Source organism: Martes martes, assembly GCF_963455335.1.
Source record: "Martes martes genome assembly, chromosome: 9".
Classification (NCBI taxonomy): domain Eukaryota; kingdom Metazoa; phylum Chordata; class Mammalia; order Carnivora; family Mustelidae; genus Martes; species Martes martes.
This window is the reverse complement of record NC_137896.1, coordinates 85,922,259-85,946,872: the sequence shown is the minus strand read 5'-3', so window position 1 is coordinate 85,946,872 and position 24,614 is coordinate 85,922,259. Positions and strand designations below refer to the sequence as shown.

At 42.1% G+C, this 24,614-nt stretch overlaps 1 protein-coding gene across 1 annotated transcript in view; it reads left to right on the top strand.

The window, feature by feature from the left end:
• AAK1 (AP2 associated kinase 1) overlaps positions 1-11,641 on the top strand; it is a 158,905-nt gene extending 147,264 nt beyond the window's left edge. The window contains exons 18-22 of the mRNA XM_080813302.1: positions 4,568-4,669; positions 5,699-5,800; positions 7,189-7,299; positions 8,922-9,032; positions 9,935-11,641. Of these exons, the coding sequence (XP_080669428.1) occupies positions 4,568-4,669; positions 5,699-5,800; positions 7,189-7,299; positions 8,922-9,032; positions 9,935-10,029 (521 nt within the window). The 3' untranslated portion in view covers positions 10,030-11,641. The remainder of the gene's footprint in view (positions 1-4,567; positions 4,670-5,698; positions 5,801-7,188; positions 7,300-8,921; positions 9,033-9,934) is intronic.
• Positions 11,642-24,614: the final 12,973 nt, after the last annotated feature.

The window sequence follows — 24,614 nt, the reverse complement described above, 5'->3', positions numbered from 1 at the left end:
GACTTCTTCTAAGAGCCTTCACTTTCTAAAGCAACCAAAGCCTTAGTTCAACCAGAAGACTGAATCTCTAGTGTGTAGAAGGTCGGGTCCTAGTCCTAGTTAGCTCTCTGGCTTACCTGGTGTTAGCTCTCAGGCAGGTGGCTTTGCCTTTCTGAGCTGATTCCTTCATCTGTGAACGAGAAGGCTAATTGAGTAAGATCTGAGGCTCCTCCCAGGGCCAACGTGTCTTTGCTAATTTGGCCGTTGTGCAGGGGGCCATGGCTCTGGAAAACCTGTTCTCCCATGTCGATGAACATAGGCAGACCCTGTAGGCAGCATGTGGGGGAAACTGTGAAGTCAAGTCTGAGCTCTACCGTGTCCCATCTGTGACTTTGGGCAAGTCACACAGTCTCTGTCTCCATCCTTCTCAACTCCATCTGTATTCCCAAACCCAGGTCTTTTTGTGAAAAATGGATGAAAATGCTTGACATTGAACTCTACAAAGGGAGGTGATAATCGTAGTTAGAATGGCTGCTGGGCACCCAAACTGAGTCGCTGAGAGTCTTCTGTCCTCTCAAGAGCACTAGGTTTGGCGGAGTGGGGTTGCACACTCCATCTGTGCTCTCACTACTAGTTCTCTGTCTGCTCCTGCCCTGTCCCTGCTTCTCCCTCCCACGAGTCAGTATTCGAGGATTCTCGAGCAGCAGTGACCATACAGACTAGCCATGTGAATTGCCTGATACTTGAGGTTTGGTCAGAAGATAAGCCCCCTAAATTGGGCAACTTACCCCATCCCCATCCTGTCTGTCTCACCACACGCACGCACGCACGCCCATGTACACACGTACTTTTTTTTTTTTTACCCCCTCATGTTATCTTTTTGCTAATGGCTAATAAAAATATTCAGTTCTTACTGAAGTACCTGACTTTCCGGTTGACCCCCTCTTCCTCCCCACTTCCCTAATGAAGCAGAGATGTGATGTAGGATACGAGAGGAAAATCTGAGAACTGGGGATACAGAGACTAAGAAGATACCTACCCTGTCTTCAGTCCTTTGTAAGGGCTGCAAGAGAAGTAAGTGCAGAGTGGTCCAGACGGTTCCCAATGTGGAAGGGAGGATCGGGAAAGGAGCAGAAGAGATGATACTTGAAAGACCAGTATAGAAACGTGGTAGGAGGTATGTCCATTGTACAGTTGGGAAGTAAGGACAGAAGTTTGAGGACAGACACCATGGTCGCAACCTCTGGCTGGAGAGACTAGAATTCACACTCTGCATTTGGCTAGCCCAAGCTTTAGCACCGAGATAAACTACTGTTTGAAAGATAAGCAGGTAATTTGGGAGTCGTTACTTTCTATCCATTGCTTTGAGATTGTGATTGTGTGAGTGCTAAAAGTAAAAGAAGCAAATAATTACTTTCCTGCACATGAAAGAAGCTCTTTTTTGGAGTAAAACAGAAGCTAGTGTTCAGCATAATGAAGAATTAGACCATCTTCTTTTTGCTGGTATGCTAAAAACTGTCACATTTTTAAACATGTTTTCTGCTAATAAGATGTTATGCATGATGCAAGATTAATGCTGATGTGATTACGCTTGGATATTTGGTCAGTACTCTGGGATTTTTGCCCCCCTGCTGTTGAGAAGCTGCTTTTCCTCTTTCTTCCTTTCTCCAATATAAATACCAGGCGTAAATGAGAGAAAGTTAGCAGATTGTCATTTAACTCAAAGATATCCGCATCCAAAGATGGTAAATTGATATCACATATAAAAATCTTTTTCTGTAGTGTGTTACTTGTACCAAAGCAAATTATCTTGCCAAGACATTAAAATCCATGATTTGGTTTCAGTCCCTCAACAAATACCAATTTTGTCTTTATTTATCTTGATTCCTGATGGCCTAGAAGAATGCAGATTCATTAAAATGTTCTGTACACTTACTTGAACTTTAAGTCACTTCCTTTTCTCAGACATTTTCATTTTAGTTTTACCTTAATGGCATGTTATTTCTGTGATAGAAAAAAGAATGTCAGCAGGCTTTAACTAGGCAAGTTAAAGAGTTTATGTGGCCTCAACCTCCTTACAAGTAAAAGGAGGTTGAGCTCTTAATTCCCTTCTTTGTGTAAGCTTCTATGATTCAGGATTTTGTTTCAAGTAATGCTCTCTACCTTTAATAAGTTGAAGATAAATAGAGACTTGTTGATGGATCGAGGCTGAAAAAATCATGAAGAAATCTTAATGTGTGCACTTACCACACATTAAGTTACCGGGTGTGACAAATCTGGCGGCTCCTTCTATCCTTTTGTTTCCTAGCCAGAAGACATCAGAAGTAATCCATCTTCAGGTTTAAGTGCGTTTCATGAGATTTGACCATAGAATGATAAGTGTACCAGCTTGTCACAGGCTCTCAGTTGGCAGACAATAAATGATTGTTGAAGTTAACTTAGACATATTTTGATTCACTTGCTGAGTTACACAGCATTTCTAAATGCAAGTCCAAAAATTTTTTTCGAAACTAAGCCCAGGAAGGGATATGAATGCATAAAGACTTATATGCATATGTTTATGGCAGCTTTATTTTAATAGCTAAAAACTAGAAACAACCAAATGTCTTATCAACTGGAGAATGATTCAACAAAATGTGGTGCATTCATACACTGAAACACTACACAGCAATAAAACTGAACAAACTTTGCAGCAATGTCCACAATTGCCAAACTGTGGAAAGAGCCAAGATAGCCTTCAACAGACGAATGGATAAAGATGTGGTCCATATACACAGTAGAATATTACACAGCCATCAGAAAGGATGAATACCCAACTTTTGCATCAACACGGATGGGACTGGAGGAGATTATGCTGAGTGAAAGAAATCAAGCAGAGAAAGTCAATTATCATATGGTTTCACTTACTTGTGGAACATATGGAATAATAGCATGGAGAACATTAGGAGAAGAAAAGAAAAAGTGAAGGGGGGGAATCAGAGGGGGAGATGATATATGAGAGGGACTGTGGACTCCAAAAAACAGAGGATTTTAGAGGGGAGGGGGATGGGGGAATGGGTGAGCCTGGTGATGGATATTAAGGAGGGCACGGATTACATGGAGCACTGGGTGTTACAGGTAAACAATGAATGTTGGAACACTACATCAAAAACTAATGTATTATGCGGTAACTAACATAACACAATAAAAAAACAAAAACAACAACAAAACAAACACACTACTGGTACATGCCATGACAGGTAGGGATCTCAAAAGCATTATGTTAAATGAAAGACATCAGGGGTGCCTGGGTGGCTCAGTGGGTTAAGCCTCTGCTGTTGGCTCAGGTCATGATCCCAGGGTCCTGGGATCGAGCCCCGCATCGGGCTCTCTGCTCAGCAGGGAGCCTGCTTCCCCCCTCTCTCTCTGCCTGCCTCCCTGCCTACTTGTGATCTCTGTCTGTTAAATAAATAAATAAAATCTTTTAAAAAAAAATGAAAGACATCAGACAGAAGAGAGTACCTACTCTATGGTTCCCTTTATAGGAAATTCTAGAAAAGGCAAAACTATAGGGACAGAAAGTAGATCAGTTGTTGCCAGGATCTGGGGGTAACAGGATGGCACTGACTAGAATAGGTACAAGGGTAATTTTGGGGATAATGGAAATGTGCCACATCATTTCAGTGGTGCTTACATGAATGTGTGCATTTATCAAAACTCAGCAAATTGTACACTTGAAATTGGTGACTTTTATTCAGTGTACATCATACCTCAAATTTTTTTCAACTTTTTATTTAAATTCCAGTTAGTTAACATATAGTCTAATATTAGTTTCAGGTGTAGAATTTAGGGATTCATCACTTACACAAAACACCCAGTGTTCATCACAACAAGTGTCCTCCTTAATACCCAGCACCCATTTTGCCCTTCCCCCTCCTCTCCTCCTCCCCTCCAGCGATCTTCAAGTTTGTTCTGTATAGTTAAGAGTCTGTTTTATGGTCTGCCTCTCTCTCTTCCCCACCCCCCCATGTTCATCTGTTTTGTATTTTAAATTCCACATGAGTGAAATCATATGGTATTTCTCTTTCTCCAACTGACTTATTTCACTTAGCATGATACACTCTAGGTCCATCCATCATGTTGCAAATAGCAAGATTTCATTCTTTTTGATGGCCGAGTAATATTTTATTGTATACTTATGTATGGACCACATCTTCTTTATCCATTCATCAGTTGATGGACATTTGGGCTCTTTCCATATTTTGGCTGTTGCTGCTATAAAAGGTACATGTATCCCTTCAAATCAGTATTTTTGTATCCTTTGGGTAAATATTTATACCTCAAATTTTAAAACAAACAAACTTAGGGCAGTATCTTGAATGACTTACAAAGTGACTATGTCACCTGGGGAAACCATCACTTCTAAATTTTGAACTTTGAAAGCTTATTTTTAATTAACAGTAAAAGATAGTAACAGTCTTTGTTTTTATGATGAATTGATACAAAAGTTTGACCCCAAAATGTGTTTGTATAGAAAATGGTAAATGATCAACTTGCTTTAATATCTCACTGCATTTTTGCTTTCTCTTTGCCTCTTTGCCCAACCTAGAAAAACTAATTGAGGGACTCAAATCTCCTGACACTTCTCTCCTGCTCCCTGACCTCTTGCCTATGACAGACCCTTTTGGTAGCACTTCCGATGCTGTAATTGGTAAAGTCGTCATCTCTGTTTCTTCAGTCCTGCATGATATATGTGTCTGTTTCAAGAACGATCACTAACTGGTTAGCAGATCCCCAGGGGATAGCCCTTCTGAGGAGTGGAAAGTGCCACAAAGCCTCCTTTAATCTTATTTGCTATCACCCCAAAGGAAGAGTTTTCTCTGCCTTCCTGGGACACCACAGTTACGTTTGCTTTGCCTGAGATGTCTAGAGGGACTTGTTTTTGAATGAGGAGGAATGGAAAAAATTCACTGTTAGTTACAAAAGCTTCGTGAAGGAAGTTGGTTTCGAGCTGGGACCTTACCTTTAGCAGATTCTTCTTTAGAAGGCCCTGTATGTGCCACGTATCTGTAACGGGCAGCACTAGCCCAGCAGTGACAGGAAACACTTGCCCGGTGGTGAAGCCCCATGAGTAGAATCCAGGCAAGGGGCTTGGTCCGCTCAGTCTGCTATTGCCCTGTGCTCCTACAGCAGGGCAGGCGAGACGTACAAGATGTCAAGGTCCCCTGTACTCTGGGGCCCATAGTCCTCGAACTCAGAAAGGCCATGAGCCGAGAGAGAGAGAAGGGCTTCCAGCTGCGGGATGTCAGACAGCGTGAAAGACCTCCCTGCTACAGCAGGGAGTGGGATTTGAGATGGACTCGTGGCCTTTGCGAGGCACAGAGGACGTCTGCCCCCAGGTTCATCCCTTAAGAAAAGCAAAATTACCATAAGATATTATGATACCTTTCTGCCTGTGTCTTCTGACATGGAAGAAATCTGCTGGGTGGCCCGTGTTCTACATTTATCTGTAAAAACCAAGACTCGCCAGGACTTATCAGAGCAGTTAACCCTGCGCATGCATGCTCAATCAGGGAAGCCCAGACAACAGACATACAGTAACTTCTTGGGCTGCCCATCTTGCCAGAGACTGGCACTTGAGAGCCCCATAGAAGAAAGCCTCCACAGAATTGTCTAAAGAACCTTTTGACTCCTCTTCCCTTACCCTCTGTTCTCCTTTCTTAATGCTCTGTTACAAAAGAAAAGGCCGATGTTGCTGTTGAGAGTCTCATACCAGGACTGGAGCCCCCAGTGCCCCAGCGCCTTCCATCTCAGACGGAATCTGTGGCCTCGAACCGCACAGGTCAGTCCGGTCTCTCTGCAGCTGCGGGGACCGTTCACTGTGGTGGCCCTCACGGTCAGCCTTTCCACCTGCAGCAGGTGACCCTCTTCTTTTGCAGCCTGGTCAGTTGCCCCTAGAATGGTCAGATGCCCCTAGAATGGGGGTACAGCCCCAGCTTCTAGAAGTTGAGTGATACCGTTCCATGCCGAAGAGCAGAGTATTTTTGGAGCCATGTTTCTGTAAAGTGGTCCTTGGACTTTCTCTGGTTACGGTATTTCCTTATTTAAGATTCTTTTCACTGGTGTCAGTTTCCCTGCACCCCCTTCCCTAAAAAACTCTGCTGAGCTGCAGGGATGACTGGACTCTTCCAAGGTTTCTGAGCCACTTTCCAGTGAACAGTGTCAGTAACTTCGTGGAGCTCACTCTCTGGATGTGGACGTTCTATTCTCAGCCCAGTGCTTTTAGCTTATATGGATGGTTTGCTGTTAAATTGTAGGCGGAGTTGAAATCTTCCCTGCTCTGGCATTGTTTTTACCCTAATTTCAAACCTCTCTTAATAGAATCCTTTACTGTCCATAAATCTAGAGTTGATAGCCTGCATTTTTATCGAGCCCATAGTTACCTTGGTAAAAGTGTCTGATTTCCTACCTTGGGACAGAAAACAATTGGAAGTCTGGGAACTATGAAAATAAACTCAAGGGGTGGGGGGGATGAACAAAGAAGGCGAGATGGTTCCTTTGCCTCGTGCTTCCTTGACTTGTCCAAAACTTACCCAGAGAACAGTTTGTATGTTAAAATGCTTGAGCTCCGCATTTTGCCTTCTCTCTGTTCCTTACCTAAAAGTAAAATCATATATTCAGAGAAGCAATTCAAATTGAAAGAATACTATTAAGAAACAAGATCATTTTATTTTGAATGGGGATCTGGTTGAGATTTAGAAAATGCTGTTTAACCATGCCATATTCTGCTGATAATAAACCAGGGACAACCCCCTCCTAATCAGCTTCAATACCTCACCCTGTTGTACTTTTTCCCCCAATTGTTTAGGGAAAGTTTAAATGAAACTCTTTAGTGGCAAAGTCCTTTTTTCCCCAAGTGGCATTTGCTGAGAACTGAGTTGCTGAAGGGTTCTTGGCATCCAGATCACATATTTGCTGACCCAGCAACCTCTGAGTAAAGAAGTATTCCATATTTGATGTCGTTGATGTTAAGAGGAATCTAGAAGTACATGTTTCTATTGATGAAAATGCTGGGGGCTTAACGTGTTACTTGTGGTTTTCTTTCTCCCGCCTTGGCTTGTACGTATGACATGTAAATGCAGTAACTTCAAGGCTAAACTCTAATCTCATGATATTGTGTGTGCCATTTAATGCCATCACTGACCTGCGATGCTGTCAATCTGGACTCAGATTCTCTCACCGGGGAAGATTCCCTGATTGATGGCTCCCTGCTTTCTAACCCTACTACTGACCTTCTGGAAGAGTTTGCCCCCATAGCGATCTCTGCTCCAGCCCATAAAGGTAAAATGCTTTCCTGTCCTCGGGCTCCCATGTGTCCTTCAAGGAGAACTGAATGAGTCCTGAGAGTTTTCCTTACTGAAAGTCTTTGCAGTGAAGTGGTCTCACCCCCTCCTTCATGTAGGAAACCCAAGTTTGTACTTAGTCTCTCTGTTATAATCCCTCTCGGGAAGAGTGCCTCGTAAGGCTTAGACAACAGATTGGTGGAGCCATTGCTTTCCGGCTATCACAGGGACAGCATATAGTCCCTGTTCTCCGTGAAAGGCAGAGCTCTGTGCCTTTGCAGTCAGCGCAAGTAGATGGTTCAGTTGACTGTCCACTGACTGACTGTTGTCATTAATACATTTGTTAGCCTTAGACCTTAAAATTGTTCATCAAATCTGATTTCAAGTTTTTGGGTAGTGATTGCTCAATAAAGCAGCAGGCACAAGTCCTCAAAAGTCAGTCTTCAAAGACTGAACTTAGCAAAGATTTAAATTTTGAGTCATGACTGGTTACTAGATTTCTCTTACTCATCTGCCATTTTCATTTCTTAGTCCTTGGTTGATACCGGTTTGAAAGGCTGCTGGACAGAAGTAGCTTGAAATGAGTTCCCTTCAGTGAGCGGTTTATAAAAGTGACAGGCATGGGATGCAGGCGTTCACTAAACTTCTTTCTCTACTGGGGGTAGTGAAGTCGGTTTTCTGGAAGGAGCAAATGTATGGAAAAGGAACGGTGTAAGTTTATTCTGAAGGAAATTCGAGAAGGAAGCCTCCCCAAGAAGTCTGAAAATAACTAGTTTATGGTTTACGGCGGTAATAGCTGAGTTTTTGTTTTTACCCTTGATGGCATTAAAATGATTATGTTTTTATAGAGTGTGTGTTTAACCAATTATGTCTGGCAGGAGTGTGTCAGCAGCGATATGTAATTACAGAGAAACATCACTTGCAAAATAGGTGCTCAGCTAGCACTTGCCCGTAGGGTAATCTTAGAATGGAGGAGGATATTCTAACAAACTTAACACTTGAAATCCCAGGGCATGTGATCTTGGGCCCCAGCGTTCCCTGAGGCATCAGAGTTGATGGAAAGTCACAGGGCAGCAAGTCCTTTCAGAAGTATTTTATTTGCCTTGTATACAGCAGTTGCTTCTTTTTTTTAATTTTAACTTAAAATTCAATTAATTAACATATAGTGTAGGTAGCAGTTGCTTCTTCAAGAGCTACTAATTACCTCCCCCCTGCCCCTGGCTTTGAGTTTCTTGAGTATTGTTTGTTAGTCAGGCCTCTGTTTGCTTAATAAGGAAGATAAATGACTAATTCCTGGGCCTTTGTGAATTACTGGCACTGAAGAGATCCCTCACAGTAACTACAATGAGTGGTTTTAAAACGGTATTGGAGAATTCATCCTCTAACCCTTCTCCCTGACCATTTACGGAAAGTCTTAACATGGCCAGCTCGAAACCATTTTTTTTCTGTTTCCCTATTTTCCAGTTTTGCTACTTTTATTTCAAGTCATGAAAATAAGCATTTTCACCTTCAAAAACAACAGCAATTATATAGTTGGGAACTTTGTGCCCTTACATGTTCTCTCATTTGCTAATCTCTACCTCTGTTGTTTCTGCTTGTGTACTTGCATTCTGTATTAAGCTGCAGAAGATAGTAATCTCATCTCAGGTTTTGATGTCCCTGAGGGCTCGGACAAGGTGGCAGAAGATGAGTTTGACCCTATTCCCGTATTGATAACCAAAAACCCACAAGGTAAGAAAGAGAGGATGTGGAAAAGAGAAGAGCTGGACATCACAGCTCATTACAAAATAGTAATGTACCTAATCTCCAAGAGGGGAAAAAAGCACCCGCACTTAACAAAGGAAACGGGGGATAATGGCAGGCCGTGGGGCTGAAGCAGAGATAGAGATACAGGTATAGAGGGAGATACAGTTATCTTAAAGATTGGCCGTGGTGTTTAGTTAGAAGGAAGGTATTTAATCCTTTGACCAAAATCTGGTTTTTACAAAATTATCAAGCGAAAAATAAAGCGGAAACTTAGTGAAAACCGGAAGGCATATATTTTTTTAAAAGCACGGAACATTTCTTGAGCATAATTAGAATAATCTGTAATCAATATTCTTCCCAAAGAGATGAAGGATGGTGCTTGGATACCATTTGCATCTTTTGGACATTCGTGAAGCATCCTTTATCCTCTCTGATGGGTTAAAATCATTTCAATATGCCATGAGACCCTGAATTGCCATGGGACCATCTATATATTTCTTAGAGTCCATTTCTATTGCAGTGGTCTTAGTAACTAATTTCTCCCCAAAGCAAAAATTGTTGATTTTTACTTTGTCAGGGAGATGATTCGATGTTATCAGGAAGTTAGGGTCCAGCCAGCAGTTCTCAGGCAGAATGTCTGTTCATTTGAAAATAGCATCCTCTTTGCAAGGCGTTCTGCCTGCAGAATGGTTTGCCTGGAGTTTTGGTGGGAGGTGGTGGATACCTAGCTTGTATGCTTAAAAATCAACATGTAAGAGTTTGCAAATGTAAACTGTTGCTTCTCTAGGGTTTGGTTTGGTTTGGTTTGGTTTCTCCTTTGCGTGCTCTGCACATCTAAACCTTAACCCTCTGTGTTTTGTACTGAATTCCTATCTCTCCACTTCCAGGTGGGCACTCTAGAAACAGCAGTGGGAGCTCTGAGTCCAGTCTTCCCAACCTAGCCAGGTCTTTACTGTTGGTGGATCAGCTCATAGACCTGTAGCCGGGACCCAGTAGCAGAGGCAATTCTGTAACCTTCACACCGTAATACACGTTTTCATTACGGAGTTATGAGAAAAAAGGATTTTTTTAAAAATCTGCGAATAAAGGGCCCTCTAGCCCTTATCTCCTACCCCTTGCCTTCTCCTGTAGAAACGATAAGGAAAGAAAATCACTTTGGCCCTCCAGATATTCCTTGGCCAGTTCCTCCCTGTTAGTTTGCTGTGTTTTCTCATTACCCTTCAATAGCATTATCTTAAATCAAGCGCTAGATGCCATGAGCTTCTCTGCTGGAATCAACTCCACCCAAAGCTTAACTGTAACTGAAACTAGTGAATTGACACCCTTGTCTCATTCTTGCTAGGAATGGCCTCCCAGACCAATCCTCCCAGCCCCTGTCTCCTTTGGCCAGATGCTGATGAATGTGTTTCTCTGTTTTTGCTTTTTATGCTGCTGCATTATCATGAGGACATGGCTTCTTCAGTTGGTCTTGACTCTGGGCAGTAGCCTGGAGATGGGTGTGTGACTTAAGAGAGGGTAAAACTGACTGACGGATGGGATGTGTTTGAAAAGAGCAAGTGAGCCCAGCTCTAGCCCACCAGCTCTGACCTTATTTGATCGTAGACTTAGCCAAGGGATTTCACACCCCATGCAACCTGCCCAGCATTCATCCAGCATTCTGGCTTCCATTGAACCGTGATTTCTCAGATCTGGAGACGTGACTGCAAGTACTTGAGATCCTTGGATAAAATGTGTATGTTATATAAAACCCAAGTATTGCCATTCCTTTTCATGTTAACTGTCCTGAGCCGGGATCTCAGAATTAGACCAAAATGAGACAATGGTGGTAATATGATACCTTTTATTAGAAGACTTTTCACTGGGGGGTGGATGGGGGAGGGGAAGGAATTGTAGCAGAAACAGATGTATTTTTCTTGTGATTTTTATTTTGAATCAAATATTGTAAATTGTGTATAAATGAAGACGCTGAATAGTTCTGTTTCCACTTGGCGTTTCAAGTCTGATATCAGGTGTCTGTACAGGGTTTTGATCTCTTTCCCTTGTATAACTACACAGCAATCCTACAGTGTAACATATGGAATCATTTTGAGTAGACTTGTGTGTTGCTATAAGCTTTCAGCAGGTCCTCTGTCTTTGTAGAATAAGCATGTTGTTTATTTTCAGATAATCAGAAATAAGTGTGCTGACAAGCTAGGCACAATTTGATTCTGGCTACTTACCTTTCTTTCTCTCTGATGTTTGAATCGAAGGATGCAGCCAATGATATATGTCCAGTTGGTTTTCCTTGGCTTCCTAGATTAAAAAGCAAAACAAAGCGTAGTTCCTCACTAACCTTAGAATATTGTTCATAAAATAAATAAAGGACCCTGCACTGACATGACAACATGCCTCATGGTTACCCTCTGTATATGTCCTTACTCGTTGGAGTGTATTTTTTTTTTCCTCCCATAGAAAACAATTTTATAAAATAGCCCTTTTGAAATGAGGTGGGCACGGAGAAGCCCGTTGTGGTTCTCTTCCTTGAGTGCCACTTTCCATGATCAGAAGGGGAAACTCTTAATTGATCAGATTTGTACAAATAAAATTCCAAGCTCATTTGTTTGTTTCTCTATCTAGTACTTTTGTTTCTTTTTCCACACGTTTGCACTTTAAGGGGGTTGGGGAAGAAAATTGAGCAGGCAACAACGGCCTACAAAACACGGCACTTTGGAGGTCAAGCTTTGACCCCAGAAAGGTGAGAACAGCCTTTGAAAGGCATCGGAGGAAAAGTCTGAATCTTTCAGTCTTCCTTCTGACTTTAAATACTTCCTGTGCCAGCTGAAATTAGATGAGCTAAGTCAAGCCCTCTATTAGGATAATGGATCATTTCCAAAATTGAGGGAGGCACAACCTTCCTGCTGAAGATAAAAAAAGATGTCCTTGATGAGCTCTCTCCATGATTGGACAGCAGTGAAAATGGGACTCGGTTTGCCCCTTTATGGACAGGAGTATTACTGAAGATCGAAACTGTATTCTTTTTCCTGGACATAGAAAGAATGTATAAACTAATGAAGGAAATGTTTATTTTTAAATAAGAACAATGTTTTATGCCTATATTTTCCAATTTGATTTTTGTTCACACATATACATGTTAGAAATATAATGGAACATCTAGTTTCTCGATTTAATTGAAGAAGTGAAGAGTACAGTTTAGAAATTCGGTATCTCTAAATTGTTCCTTTCTTGTATTACCCATAATCACATTGAGATATATTCCCTAGTCGTCTGGCTCATGAAAGCTTAATGGAGACTGTTAATGAAAATGAACAGACTAGACTGGATGGAGGAAGTCTGAGGGAAATAATGACATGAAATCATCTTGGGTTTATTCTTTAGGAATAGGACCTCAAAGGGGAGAACTATTTTTCTTTTAAGTTAGGAATCCATGTGAGTGACTCAGTAAATGGGACCTCCGTTAGTTTATAGCTTCATCCCTGAGCTAAAAGGGTTTATTGATAGGACACTAGAGACACTACAGCGTCTGATAATTGGGAGACACATGAAACTCTAGACTGAGCCGCAAGTGAGTTAAGAGAGACCAGCCTATAGTTCCTCCACTTCATCTCACAGGTGTGGGACGTACGGCCGAGCCGTGGGAGAAGAGGCTTGGGCAGGACAGGCCCCCTGGGATCGCTCCCTGACTTTTGCCAGTCACTGGCCAAGTAGCTGTCAGCAGGTGCTCCAGTTCTAAGAGCGGTCGTTCCTTAGGTATATGGTGATGAGTTTGGACTAGATGGTCTTTAAGCTTATGGAGTTCTAGCGTTCTACCTACATATTATGATGCTTGGGAAGGACTATGAAGGATCTGTATAGTCCTGATGTTCTTTAGTTCCCTTCTGTAGTTCTTAGTGTTACTGGAGCAGTATTTACATTTTAGAGAATTATAATGGCCCTTTACTACTTGAGCGGCTCTTCCTTGGTTATCTGAATAGAAGCCTACATTATTGGACAGTTTGGGACATAGATTTTTTTCTTTTTTAAGTATCTAAGTATCATTTTGTTTTGTTTTTTAATGGCCCTACCTATTCAACAAAACAGTATCAGAAGACTGCAGTTCTTTTAAAATATATAATCAGTGATCTGGCACTTAAAAATGGGCAGATACTATAAGCATATGTTTCTGATTTGCTTTAATCCAACTGTGCAAGAGTGGTAACTATACCAGAACACATCACAAGTTTTTTTTTTTCCCCCCTTACAGCATTCAAATAACTAGATCACCGAATTTAAGTCCCAGTATTTGTAAAAACACAGGACTTGGAGGAGATAAGGTTTAAATGGACAGTCTTAGCTACAGTCATAATTAATGATTTCTTTAGCAGACCTGTCAGAATTTTGGCCGCTCAGTGAGTGTTGTTCCCCTCAAAGGCATCTGGTTTTAATTGGGAAGCTAATACTACTCTAACGGTGCTGCCTTCATTTAAGTTAATTCTGAAACCACCCCCATCCTTAGAAACACTGTCAAGGACAGTAATAAGGTATAAGAAAATCCTTTGAATTATTATCTAATTAGTATTGCTTTTAGCAGCCGGAAGTATGTTCTCTGTCTTAATCTTTTCCCATAACTCTTGGTTCTGAGTCACATTTAGCTGTTTCCAAAAAGCAAAATCACCCCCCGCCATGAAATATGGTTACTATTGAAGACAGTAAAAAGAATAATCCACAGAAAATTCCCAGAGAGGACCTTATAATGGAAAGTGACAACAATCAGTCTTGACTTCCTTAATATTCTGAATAAGGGAACTGCCATAATTTCACCTGTCTTTAGTGGTTTAGAAAATGGAAAGATGCAGATTTTAAAATAACCTCTGAAAGAGGTTGTCACTTTGTTCAGTGTCATTTGATATTGAACTTGGCGCTTCCTGAATTAGAATTATAGAACTTGGATTGCTAATAATTATAGGGGAACATACTCAAGAAAAGAACCTGTTTTTCTCAAGATGAGATTTTAGTTTTGCTTATAATACTTTTCTTTCCTGCTGTCCTGGCAGGTAATTGATCATTTTGATGTGAACTAACACAGTTTTCTCTAGGTCAGGAACAGTCTGCCTTCAGCAATTTTAGAGGAAGGAGGAGACCTTTGGGGTTGACCTCAGCCCAGAAGTGTGGAGGGATCTGAGTTCAGCTGCATAAATTCATACTGTAGATACCTTGGGCCAAAGTCAAGCCTCCCATGATGATGTTTGTCTAAATTTCCAGAAGTCTTTAAATTTCTCTGGCTGTAACATTACCAGGATCATGTAGCCACTAACTTAAAAAGAGTTTGGGGACAAAAAAATGACAAGATTGCCCAAAGTACAAAATTAAGCAAATTAGAGGCTGCCAGCCAGAACAGAGAAACTATCAGAGGGATATTTAAAATGAAATCTTTACTGAAACACTCCAGATTATACAAAGCTATCTTTTATTCCTCTCTAGAGACTATAATTTTACCAACACAAAGTTAGTCTTTTCATTTTCCACCCTAGTCATATTCCTGAAGTTGGATGTACTTGGGTTTCTTGAGTCAAAATGAATCCCAGATGGCCTCCCTTTCACATAATCTGTAACAAGATACTTCTTTGTTTATCCTGGGTTTCCTTTCACTAAGGTGGAGGAGGGAGGTTCTTTGGGTAATGCTGACTTAGGCAGAGTTACCAACGGTGCGGTTGCTTGAATGGAAGACACTTTCCTTGTCCTCATTTGGATGTAGTGTCCTGACTTTCCTCTCTTTCCTGTGAGTATTCCCTCCACCTACTGCACATGGCCTCGTCACGTGGATGCGTACGTACCACAGGTCTTTACCATGTCCTCCCCAAGAAGACAGAGCAAACAGAGGTACGCGAAGCTCCCTTCTACAGTAAAAATATGAAATTTAAACATTGCTACGCAAGTATTGTATTAAAAAAAAAGGGTCTGTAAACAATCTATTATGTAAACATACAGGGGAATAAAGACTTATCTGTTCAAACGGGAGCCTGATGTTCACAGATGTAAATAACTTACAGTAACTGCCGCTTTCCTGATCTGAAAACGCACTTGTGCGAAAAGGACTTGAACCCATTGTTGAGTGACTTACTGAGTGTGGCTACTGAGGTTTCCCCTTGCTGTCAGAGTGAGCCTGTATTTGGTATGACTAGACTCGGGGTTGCAAATGGAGCAGAGATTTGCAGCTGCCCTCCTCTAATTTGATCCTTAATATACCCAGGTTTAATTAAACATTTGATGCTGGCAACAGCAGTTTGATGCCCAGGGACAAATCTCTCTAATTGCTCCATTGCCTTGAGAAGTGCAGCGTCACTGGCCCGCATTGGCGCCCACCAAATCCCTGTTCCCCAGTCCTGAGCTTTAATAACCACTGCACGGCGTAGGGTAGAACCAAACCCTTAATTTTATCATCTAAGCTGAAAGATCATGGCAATTACTAATTTGATGTCCATCCCTTAATTCCCTGATTCGGTTCCGAGAGTGTGAATTTCAATTGGTGCTGCATTTCTGACCTTCTTGAGAAGGGACAGTTTGCTTTCTATTTGCCAAATATATGTGAAGGTTTCTCAGTACTCCCAAGTCTTCGTTTTCAGTTTGGGGCAAGAAGTAGGTCTTCGATACTGTTTGTAACTGTTATTTCAGTTTACGGTATGGGGGAAAGTAAAATTCTGGCTGTGCAAGATATATCGCACTGAAGACTATCCAGCCTGGAATTTAAGTCTTCAGGTTCTGATTTTTTTGAAAGCACTCTGATGACCCCTTCACTGTGTCCATCGGATAAAATGCCCAGAGTAGACGTACCCTGAATCACTCAGCACTTAGGGTTGCTTTGAAAGTTAACAGGCCGTTAGTGAACAGGTCATCAAAGAGTTTTGGGGACCCCTTTCCTGCTCAGTCAAGCACATGAACTCTGACTGAATCTGCATGAATTTGGAGCCTTGAAATAGACTCATAGAACTCCTAAAAAGTGTGCTGACCTTTCACCTTGCACACAGTCCTCCATGACAGAAAGAAAAAGAGGGGTGTCCTGCCTTCTTGTTTAACTGAATGCGCTAAACCAAAATGAAAAGAGACCTAACCCAGTTTGAGGGGATAAGAACCAAATGCCCTACTTGAGGCTTCATGGTAAGAAAGACCCTCGTGCAGCCTGTGAGACCAGGGCCTGGATTGAAGGCCCCCGCTCCTCAGGAACAACTGGCTGGCTTCACTAAGCTGTGTGGTCCTGGGGCATCTGCTGTGCGTGCTATTGGTTGCCAGAGGAATGGGGCCAAGACATGGGGTTAAAGTAGTGCAAATCCTTCTATACTAGTAGTCAGACTGTTTCAAACACGTTTATCTGATAGGGCAAGGCCATTTTCATATACAAGGATTGTTCACCTTGAAAACACATGCTTTCCTCACAAGAACATACATACTCATATTCCAAAAAAGACCTCTAATTGCCAACAAGATTTAATGTCCATCTTCTGCTTGTAAGTTGTTTAGGATCTCTCCTTGACTACTTTGTGTCTTGTGCTGAGGGCGTATGATGTCTGTGTTTCTCCCAAACCCACTGGCATTCTTTGGTCTCCAGAACGCCCGGCTTGGGAGAGTAGCGAAGAGTGGTTGCTCTCTGCTGTAGTCACAGTACACCTTCTCGAAAAAGAGTGAAGAGGTTAAGAGACTTGGCCTTCTCAGGAAAATCCTTTAAATGTAGTTTTCTAACCCTTAGGAGGCAGATTCATGCTGAAAAATAGAAACAGGTCTGGCCTTGTTTTGAAGAACAGGAAACAAGATTCCCCTTCAAACTCAATGTCACAGGGTTTTTGTGACTGGGCTTGAGAGGTTTTGAAAGTTCTCGAAATTTTAGGTATGGTTTTCCTGTTACCATCAGGGTCCTAGAATATGCCAATCTGGCAGGTTTCCTGTTGTCCAAGAACCCACTTTTTAAGTAATTTAGATAGGGTAAGCATGCTCTTCTGTCCTGTCCAGCTCCAGATATGGTCCCCTACACTTGGTACCTGATAGTTCTCAAAATGTAACCCAACATTGCAGGCATCCAGAGTGCCCCCGATTCTGTAGGCAGCTGCTTTTTGGTGTTCTCTGCACACAAACAGATCTGACTGAATTCAATTTAATTTCCCAAAAGCACTAACTCCAGTCAAACTAGTGTCCGGTTTTCATTATTGATCGGTATGGTGCCAGAATTGGTCATTGGCTTGACTAAATTTACCATGTTTCCCCTAAAAGATATTTTGCTCTCCCACAGAACCAGCTTGATAACGTCAGCTCTGGGGGTATTTTTGGCAGATGAGAAATTGTGTCTTAGTTTTGGCAACTGAAAACTTTGTCTAGCTGAGTCTGTGTTAGAACGTGGTTCAAGGAGTCTTGGGGGAGGGGAGCTTCCATGCCCCTTTGCTGGACAAATCTTATTTTGGAAAACCTCTTTGCCCCTTTTCATTTGAATTTCCTCCCAGAAATCACCGCCTAAGAATCACGGTGGCAGAACTAATATCATTATACTTGCCTGAGAGTTTAGGATTATGTCTCTCCACATATACTGCAAGAGAGAAGATGTTCCATTTGCTTCCTAACAGCTGACTAACGCTTTCCTATCGCCACGTGGGTGCACATACCAAAGCCGCAACACCAAGAAAAAAAAAATGTATCCTCTTCAAAATCATATTCTTCAAACACTACTCAGAAAGCTGTTTGGCACCAGTACAGAATTTCACTTAAAGACTCCTAACTGGAAATTCACTGAATGCATTCAAACTCAGAAAATGAGGGGGACACCCACCTTTTTTTGTTTGTTTCCGGAAACAGTATTTAAGATCAGAGCTGTTAAAAAAGAAGCATTGCTAAAAAGTTCTAGCATTCCGAGAAACATAGTATTTTTGTACAGGATCTTCTAAAATGTTCCGATCTCTCTCTAACATCTCTTTACAATGTAATGTCTCTAAGTGACTGGTTTCCCAATAAACTGATTTTGATGCCGCTTCTGCTGTGTTTTGTGTGCTTAATTCAAGCAGAAACCTTGGTAGGGGATAACTGTTAGCAGAAGTTTCTACTAGCTAATGATTTGCCTGGAAGGGGAGAGGGTAACATGGGGAGGGGTTGATAGAATTACCTCAGTACAGAGGTTCCAGGGCATCTACAGAATCCAAACCACTGTACCAAATGCCTGGTGGGTTGGGAAACCCATGATGAAATGCTCTCTTTACCCCCAACCACCCTTTCTCTGGATTCTTCTTGCTTAGTTACATATGCCTTTTTCCTGCCCTCTTGCTAACATGTGCCCAATGACATACTTCTAACCTGCTAATATTTCTTGGAAGGTAAGCTCTCTTGCATTCTGATAATTGTCTATTTGATTTTAAAAGCCAGAGCGCCCTGAGGCACGTCCATCTAGCTAGAAGTAGACTAGTGTATTAGCGTTTGCAAATATTTCTGCAGTTAACCCATGTATTTTACTCCTTCTGCTTAAAGAACTTTATAATAGATTCATTTAAGCAGAGGAGATCTTCCCTAACTGAGAAGACTGAAAACAAAATTCCGCACCAACTCCAGCTGTAGGTGACTTATTTAATATGATTTTTTATTATGTCTCCTCCCCTTGGAAGGCACCTTCAGTGTTGGCATTTGGGGCACTCCTGTGCTCTTTGAATAGTGCTTCTGATGTAAATCTTGCATTTATCAAGCAGCCGTGCTCTGCTGCTCTTGGGGGTAGGGATGGGGGGGTGTGGTTTGGGATTGAGAATCTGTCCTCAGAAACAGGCAGTGTGGAGCAGATGACCACTTGTCAGATACTTAGTTGCATTTGTCCCCAGACAGTATTTCTGCATGATCCAGAACTTCCATGGTATATGTGGAGCTGAGCGACCGGGTTTGTTTTCATTCCGTCCTGAGCCAGCGTCAGGTAGAGCAGCTGGCTGTGCCTGGCCCCGCGAGTAGGAGCCTCGTGTAGTTATGCTGAATGTCTGTGTGCCTAACATCTTCACCTCCTTTCCTGTACATTGTGCCTATCATGTTCCAAAATGTGAGACAGTGACTGCTTGTGTTCCAGTTTGTGTGCCGTGTCCTTGCCTGACTTTTATTTTTCTGTTTTTCCTTTTCCATTTCAACCTTTGTTTATTTGGTCCCACAATGTTTCTGCCATGGGTTGACCATTTTAAATGTTCCTAGGAGAGCTGATCTGATCTGTGCATTAATTCTGCATTCTATGCTTTTCTAGGTCTCCAGAGAGAGCCCAATCCCTGTCCTGTAATAACTGTAGAGCACTTTAAAGACTCAGCGGGCGTTAAAGGCCTTCCCCTGTATCCAGACCCCTCCAGGGTACCTGGCACGAAAACGCAGAACAATTTAGAATCGGACTACTTGGCCCGAGATGGCCCTTCAAGCAACAGTTCATTCCACAGCAGTGAAGAGGAAGGGACTGATCTCGAGGGGGACATGCTGGACTGCAGTGGGTCTCGACCTCTCCTCATGGAGTCTGAAGAAGAGGATGAGAGCTGCAAGCCTCCCCAGGGGAAGCTGGAGGGAGCTCTTCCATTCGCTCAGCATGAAATCTCCACTGAGCAAGCAAAGGCAGGCCAGGGCGGCCGAAAGAACCAGTTCCAGGCCCTCCCACAGCCAGCCACGGATGGTCTTGGGGAGCCAGATGTTTTTGCCACAGCCCCTTTCAGGAGCTCAAGAGTTCCAGCTGATGATTTGGATATTTTCTCCAAAGCCCCGTTTGTCTCCAAGGGCAGTGTGGCTCCTTCCCAGCCAGAGGAAGCAGACGTGTTCTTGAGAGCTCCTTTTACCAAGAAGAAGAACGTGGAGGAGTTAACAGTTGCCCAGAGCGCCCCCCAGGAGTTGCCTGTGCAGGCCAGTCTCCTCAGTCAGACTGATGATGTCCCTCTGCTCCCAGGCCTTGAGAGAGCAGTGTATGCCCCTGTCCGAGCTCAGTACCCCGTGGCTGCTTTTGTCCAGCAGTCTAACCTCCCCTCCCATTCTGTACAAGCGGCAGACCATCTTGACAGCATCTCTCCCAGGGGATCCTCCCTGGAATCGGGGGGCCATCCTAATGACAGAAACAAAGGACCTCAGCCCCAGAAAGAAGCTATCTCGGGCCCTGTGGCCGGCAAACCATTCCGCCCCCAGTCTTTATCCAAATATTCCCGTCACTATAGCCCAGAAGATGAGCTAAGTCCAGAAGCCCAGCCCATTGCTGCCTACAAGATTGTTTCCCAGACCAACAGACAGTCCATAGCTGGCTCTGTTTCCATCACATCCCTTTCCTCCAGGACTACGGAGCTGCCAGCGGTGGATCCATTTGCTTTAGCACCCTTTCCTTCCAAATCAGGCAAGCAGAAACCTTAGGAGCGCTATCTGAGCCTTCAAGCCTCTGTCTTTACCGCACCCTCAGTACTCATCATATCACTCCCAGCTGAGCCTGTCTCAGAAGAAGTGCACCAGTTATTATCTCTCAGTTCCCCACGTCCGAGCAGGATTCCTGCGGGCAACGAACTCAGTGGCAGTGATACTCAGTTGAAACCCCTTTAAGTTATGCTCATTTCTTTTGTTTGTATTGATTTCTGGACTTCCAGGCATTTCCGTCTCCACCTCCACCCAGAACTCTGCTGTCTTTTTTGGCCCCAAGACTGTTTAAATCCAGAAATAACTTCACCCCAACCCTAGAGGGGCCATGTTACTGCGAATTTTTTTTTCCTGCACTTCCTGCTCTGAGTCTTGTCCGTTGAGGACTCAAGATTAGTCCCTTCAGGACTCGACTTAATGCTCTTGCAAAGGGGATATTTATGGAAAGAAATCCAAGATAAAAATCCTGCAAATGAAGAGGAAGTGTAATCCTGCAGATACTAATCATTCCTGTAAAACCAGCAGCTCTGCAAAGGATTCTCTGGATCCGTTTGAGTCTTTGTGAGCCGGGCTAGCCTCTCACACATGAGTGTTTATGGGTGTGTGACCTGCATCAGATCCTTTCCTATGTAGAAACTCGAATAGATGAGATATCTGTGCTCATGTTGAACAGTATTGAGCCTGCCCACACCCATGCTTTTTAAATCACTCTGAGTGCACAGGTATGCGTGTGTGCGCGTGTGTGTTTTGGCGCGCGTACAGGGAGCATTTTTCCTATAGGTAAATCCTGTCTCACTATGCCTACCTCCACAACCACTCATTTACTGGCATTTGTCTCCTGACCTAACTGATTTGAGCCCCGTTTTTATTTAGTTCTGTCTTGTGGCAAAATCAAATCCATTGGAAGGTGTAGGAGAATCCTGCTGAAACTGAGGTTTCACGGAGTAGATGTTTTCCTCCAAAATTTGCTATTTGCTCTTAACAAATTCCATTTACATGGTTTTAAAAAATTATGATTTCTTTTTCCCTCCCAGAACAATAGAAAAGAGCATCTTGTCCCAATTCGAACCATTGGATATGTGGTCTTAGTAATATTTTAAAGTACTTAAAAACCTAAGGTCTGAGCACTCGAGGCTGTCCTAGAATTAATCATGAGACTAGGCTACAAATTAGAGTTGCATACTTGTTTGTGTTTTCCAATTCCTTGCTACCCTTCTCCACTGCCTCTTGAGGAAAAATAAATCTGAGACATGTAAATCAGTTTGAGAGAAAAGAGCTTAATCAACTATCCATGAAAATCTTTCAATTTCCCGTCCTCTGTAGATGTTAAAGTAGGCCAGATAGGTGACTGACTTGTGTTTTTGAAATGTCATCTATTTCTGGAAAGATCTGACTCATTCCCGGCTCTTTCCATACCCGTTATTATTAGTGCCTTAAGGTGAAACTTTTGTCTCAATGGGAAGATCTGTGCTGAGGAAGTTCAACTTAATGGAAAGAGCTGCTGCACCGTGTTTCAGCCTGAAAGCTTTCATTGACTTGTAATCGATGTCAGTGATGTCTCCATTAGCTGGAGAAGTTGTGAGAGTTGCTTACCAAAACAGATGAATGATTTAAGAGTTGGAAATTCATCCAAGAATCAAGCCAGAATGCCAAACTCTATTGCAGTTGAATAGGTGTTGTATACTTTAAATTTGAAATTCAGGAATCTTGGGGGTAGAATATGAACAGCAACTTCTCAAGACATTTTCTAGTTTGGTCTCCACCTATTTCAAACATCCAGGTGAAAAGAAAAATACTTGGCACTGGATCAGGGCTACTGGCGATGGCTTTACACCTGAGGTTTCAACCACTCCAGTCTTTCACTTTGATGAATGTTAAATGTCCCTTCTGCTTTTCTCCTCGTGATGATTTCTGATTTCTTTTGTGTAACGGTGGATGCAAAATCCTCTCTCCAGTTGAATAAATAGTTTGGGCTAACACATATGGAACTTTGCATCCCAGCCTCTTCCCTTGGCCATTATCAAGTAAAGCCCTCCAAGGCAGGAGCTAAGAGGATAAGAATATTCAGGGAGAGTTCTCACCCCCAGTCAGGAACTCTTCAAGTGGAAGGTCATTCTCATTCCCTCTACCAAATATTCAGGATCACCTCTGTAATAGCCCTGCAAAATGTCTTTCCTTTGGTTATTTAATCACTTCTAACTAATCAAGCAGCCATTTTAGCTCTTGAGGTAAAATCAATAAAATCATGGTGATTTTATCACATCATTGAATCATTTGTCAAGCATGGACTTGTAACCCTTTTTTATTCTCACTGGAGAGTATGATGGGTAGGGACTCTAAATACATTCTTTGAATAGAAGTGAACATAAATACATGCAAATTGCTTGTGTTCTTACTGAGTGATGCATGAAAACTTTTGACTATATTACATTAATTGTCAGCCAATAACTAGTAAATTCTGCACTGATCTTTGGATCATATAGGGTAAATGCATCATTTAAAGATAAAATATTCTTGCCAGAGGCCATCCTGAATCTGGAATTCTAGAAAATTTAGTGTTAAGGGAATTAGGGGCACTCAGGGTGCTTTGAATTAGTAGCAAATGCATGTTTCCAACAACTAATACTGCAACAGGTTAACATTACAGAGAAAAAGAAGATATATAGCCAGCAAAATGCTACTACACCTTTTATTTTTATATGTTATTTGCTTTACACATCTGATAGGAAATGCAAGAACTTGTGACTTTTCATTTCAGTGGAGGGCAATGAGTCAGAATCTATTTTAGATACAAAGCATTGAACCCACAACATGCACTGATGAACTCTTTTAAAGAGTCTGCGTTAAATGACTAACAGGCACTATTGAATTAATGGAGTTATATTATGTGTGGTGGAAAATACTCACCTTGAGCTCACATACAGCCTGTTAGGCTCCCAGTCCTTGTTAGATTGGGAGATGGAATGAACAAAAACTTGATGCAGAAGCAGATGCTGGGCAGAACCTCAGTGAATCTAGGTCATAAATTCAATGTCATTTTGGGCTCCATAATTATTGAGTTGAAAATTTGGTATGTGTAGATGTGTGTACATGTCCACATGCCCATGTTAGGTCTGAGTTTAATTTGGCAGCCAACATTTCTTGAAATTTTCAAGAAAATACCAACATCTTTTTGGCCCACTATTTATTTAGTAAGTTTTAGAGTACAGGTCCATCAGTGTTTCAAATTATTGGGTGGACATTTCAGCGACTCATAAAGTAGCAGATTTCAGTTTTACTTAAATGTAATCACCAGAGTGACCTGACAATACAAATTCAATCATGCTGATAAAGAAAAATCATCAGAACATACGTCATATAATATGTATGCATTTTATCAAATAGGATTTTATAGGAAACTGCAGAAGGGTGAGATCCAACTCATTCTCTAGCAGGAAGGATACAACTTAAAATGGAGTCAACTTGGGTGCCTTTAATAAGGAAAAATGTTATTATCGGCTGTGTCTTTGGAATTGAAGTTGGAGAACACATACCAATCAACTCTGGAATAGCTGCTGGCCATATAGACGCAGTCTTATCTGAGAAATTTGAAACTCAGATCATTTTGATAAAAGGTATGTAGGATTGCTGCTGGAAAGACTGCAGCTTCTAAAGAGGTAGAAGCACTTTGTAAATGCCCAGAGTCACCCCTGGGTTCTAATCCAATCCTGCCTGATGGAGTAAACATGAGGATTTTAAATGGAATCATGTACTTTAAATTCTTCATTTTCCAATGCCTTAGTCAACAACTACTTGTTTTTTGTTTTGTTTTTTTAAACCATCAGCACACTTGCAGACTTGTGAAGTTCACTTAAAGATTTCAAGATGCTTCAAAATTTAAAAAAAAAAAAAAAGTGGTATCTGTTTGGGAATTGTTCCTGTGTTCTGCTACAGAACAAGTCTTCTAGGTTGCTGAAAACAACTAGCTGCCTCAGTTTAGATGTGAGAACCCACACTGGCAGTGTCTTGATTCCCCAGGTGCCGCCTTGCTCTCTCACTTCCTGGTCCTCCCTGCCTCATTTGTACCTTGACCTTTATTAGGAAATGGACCTCTCATGTGGTCTCCAACATCCCACCACTAAAACACTGCCAGACACAGCTCTTTCCTGCTGCTTCTCTACTCCAGCAGGTCTTTCTGGCTCACCTTCCTTGTTCCTGTTCCCACTTCATTTCCCCATCTAA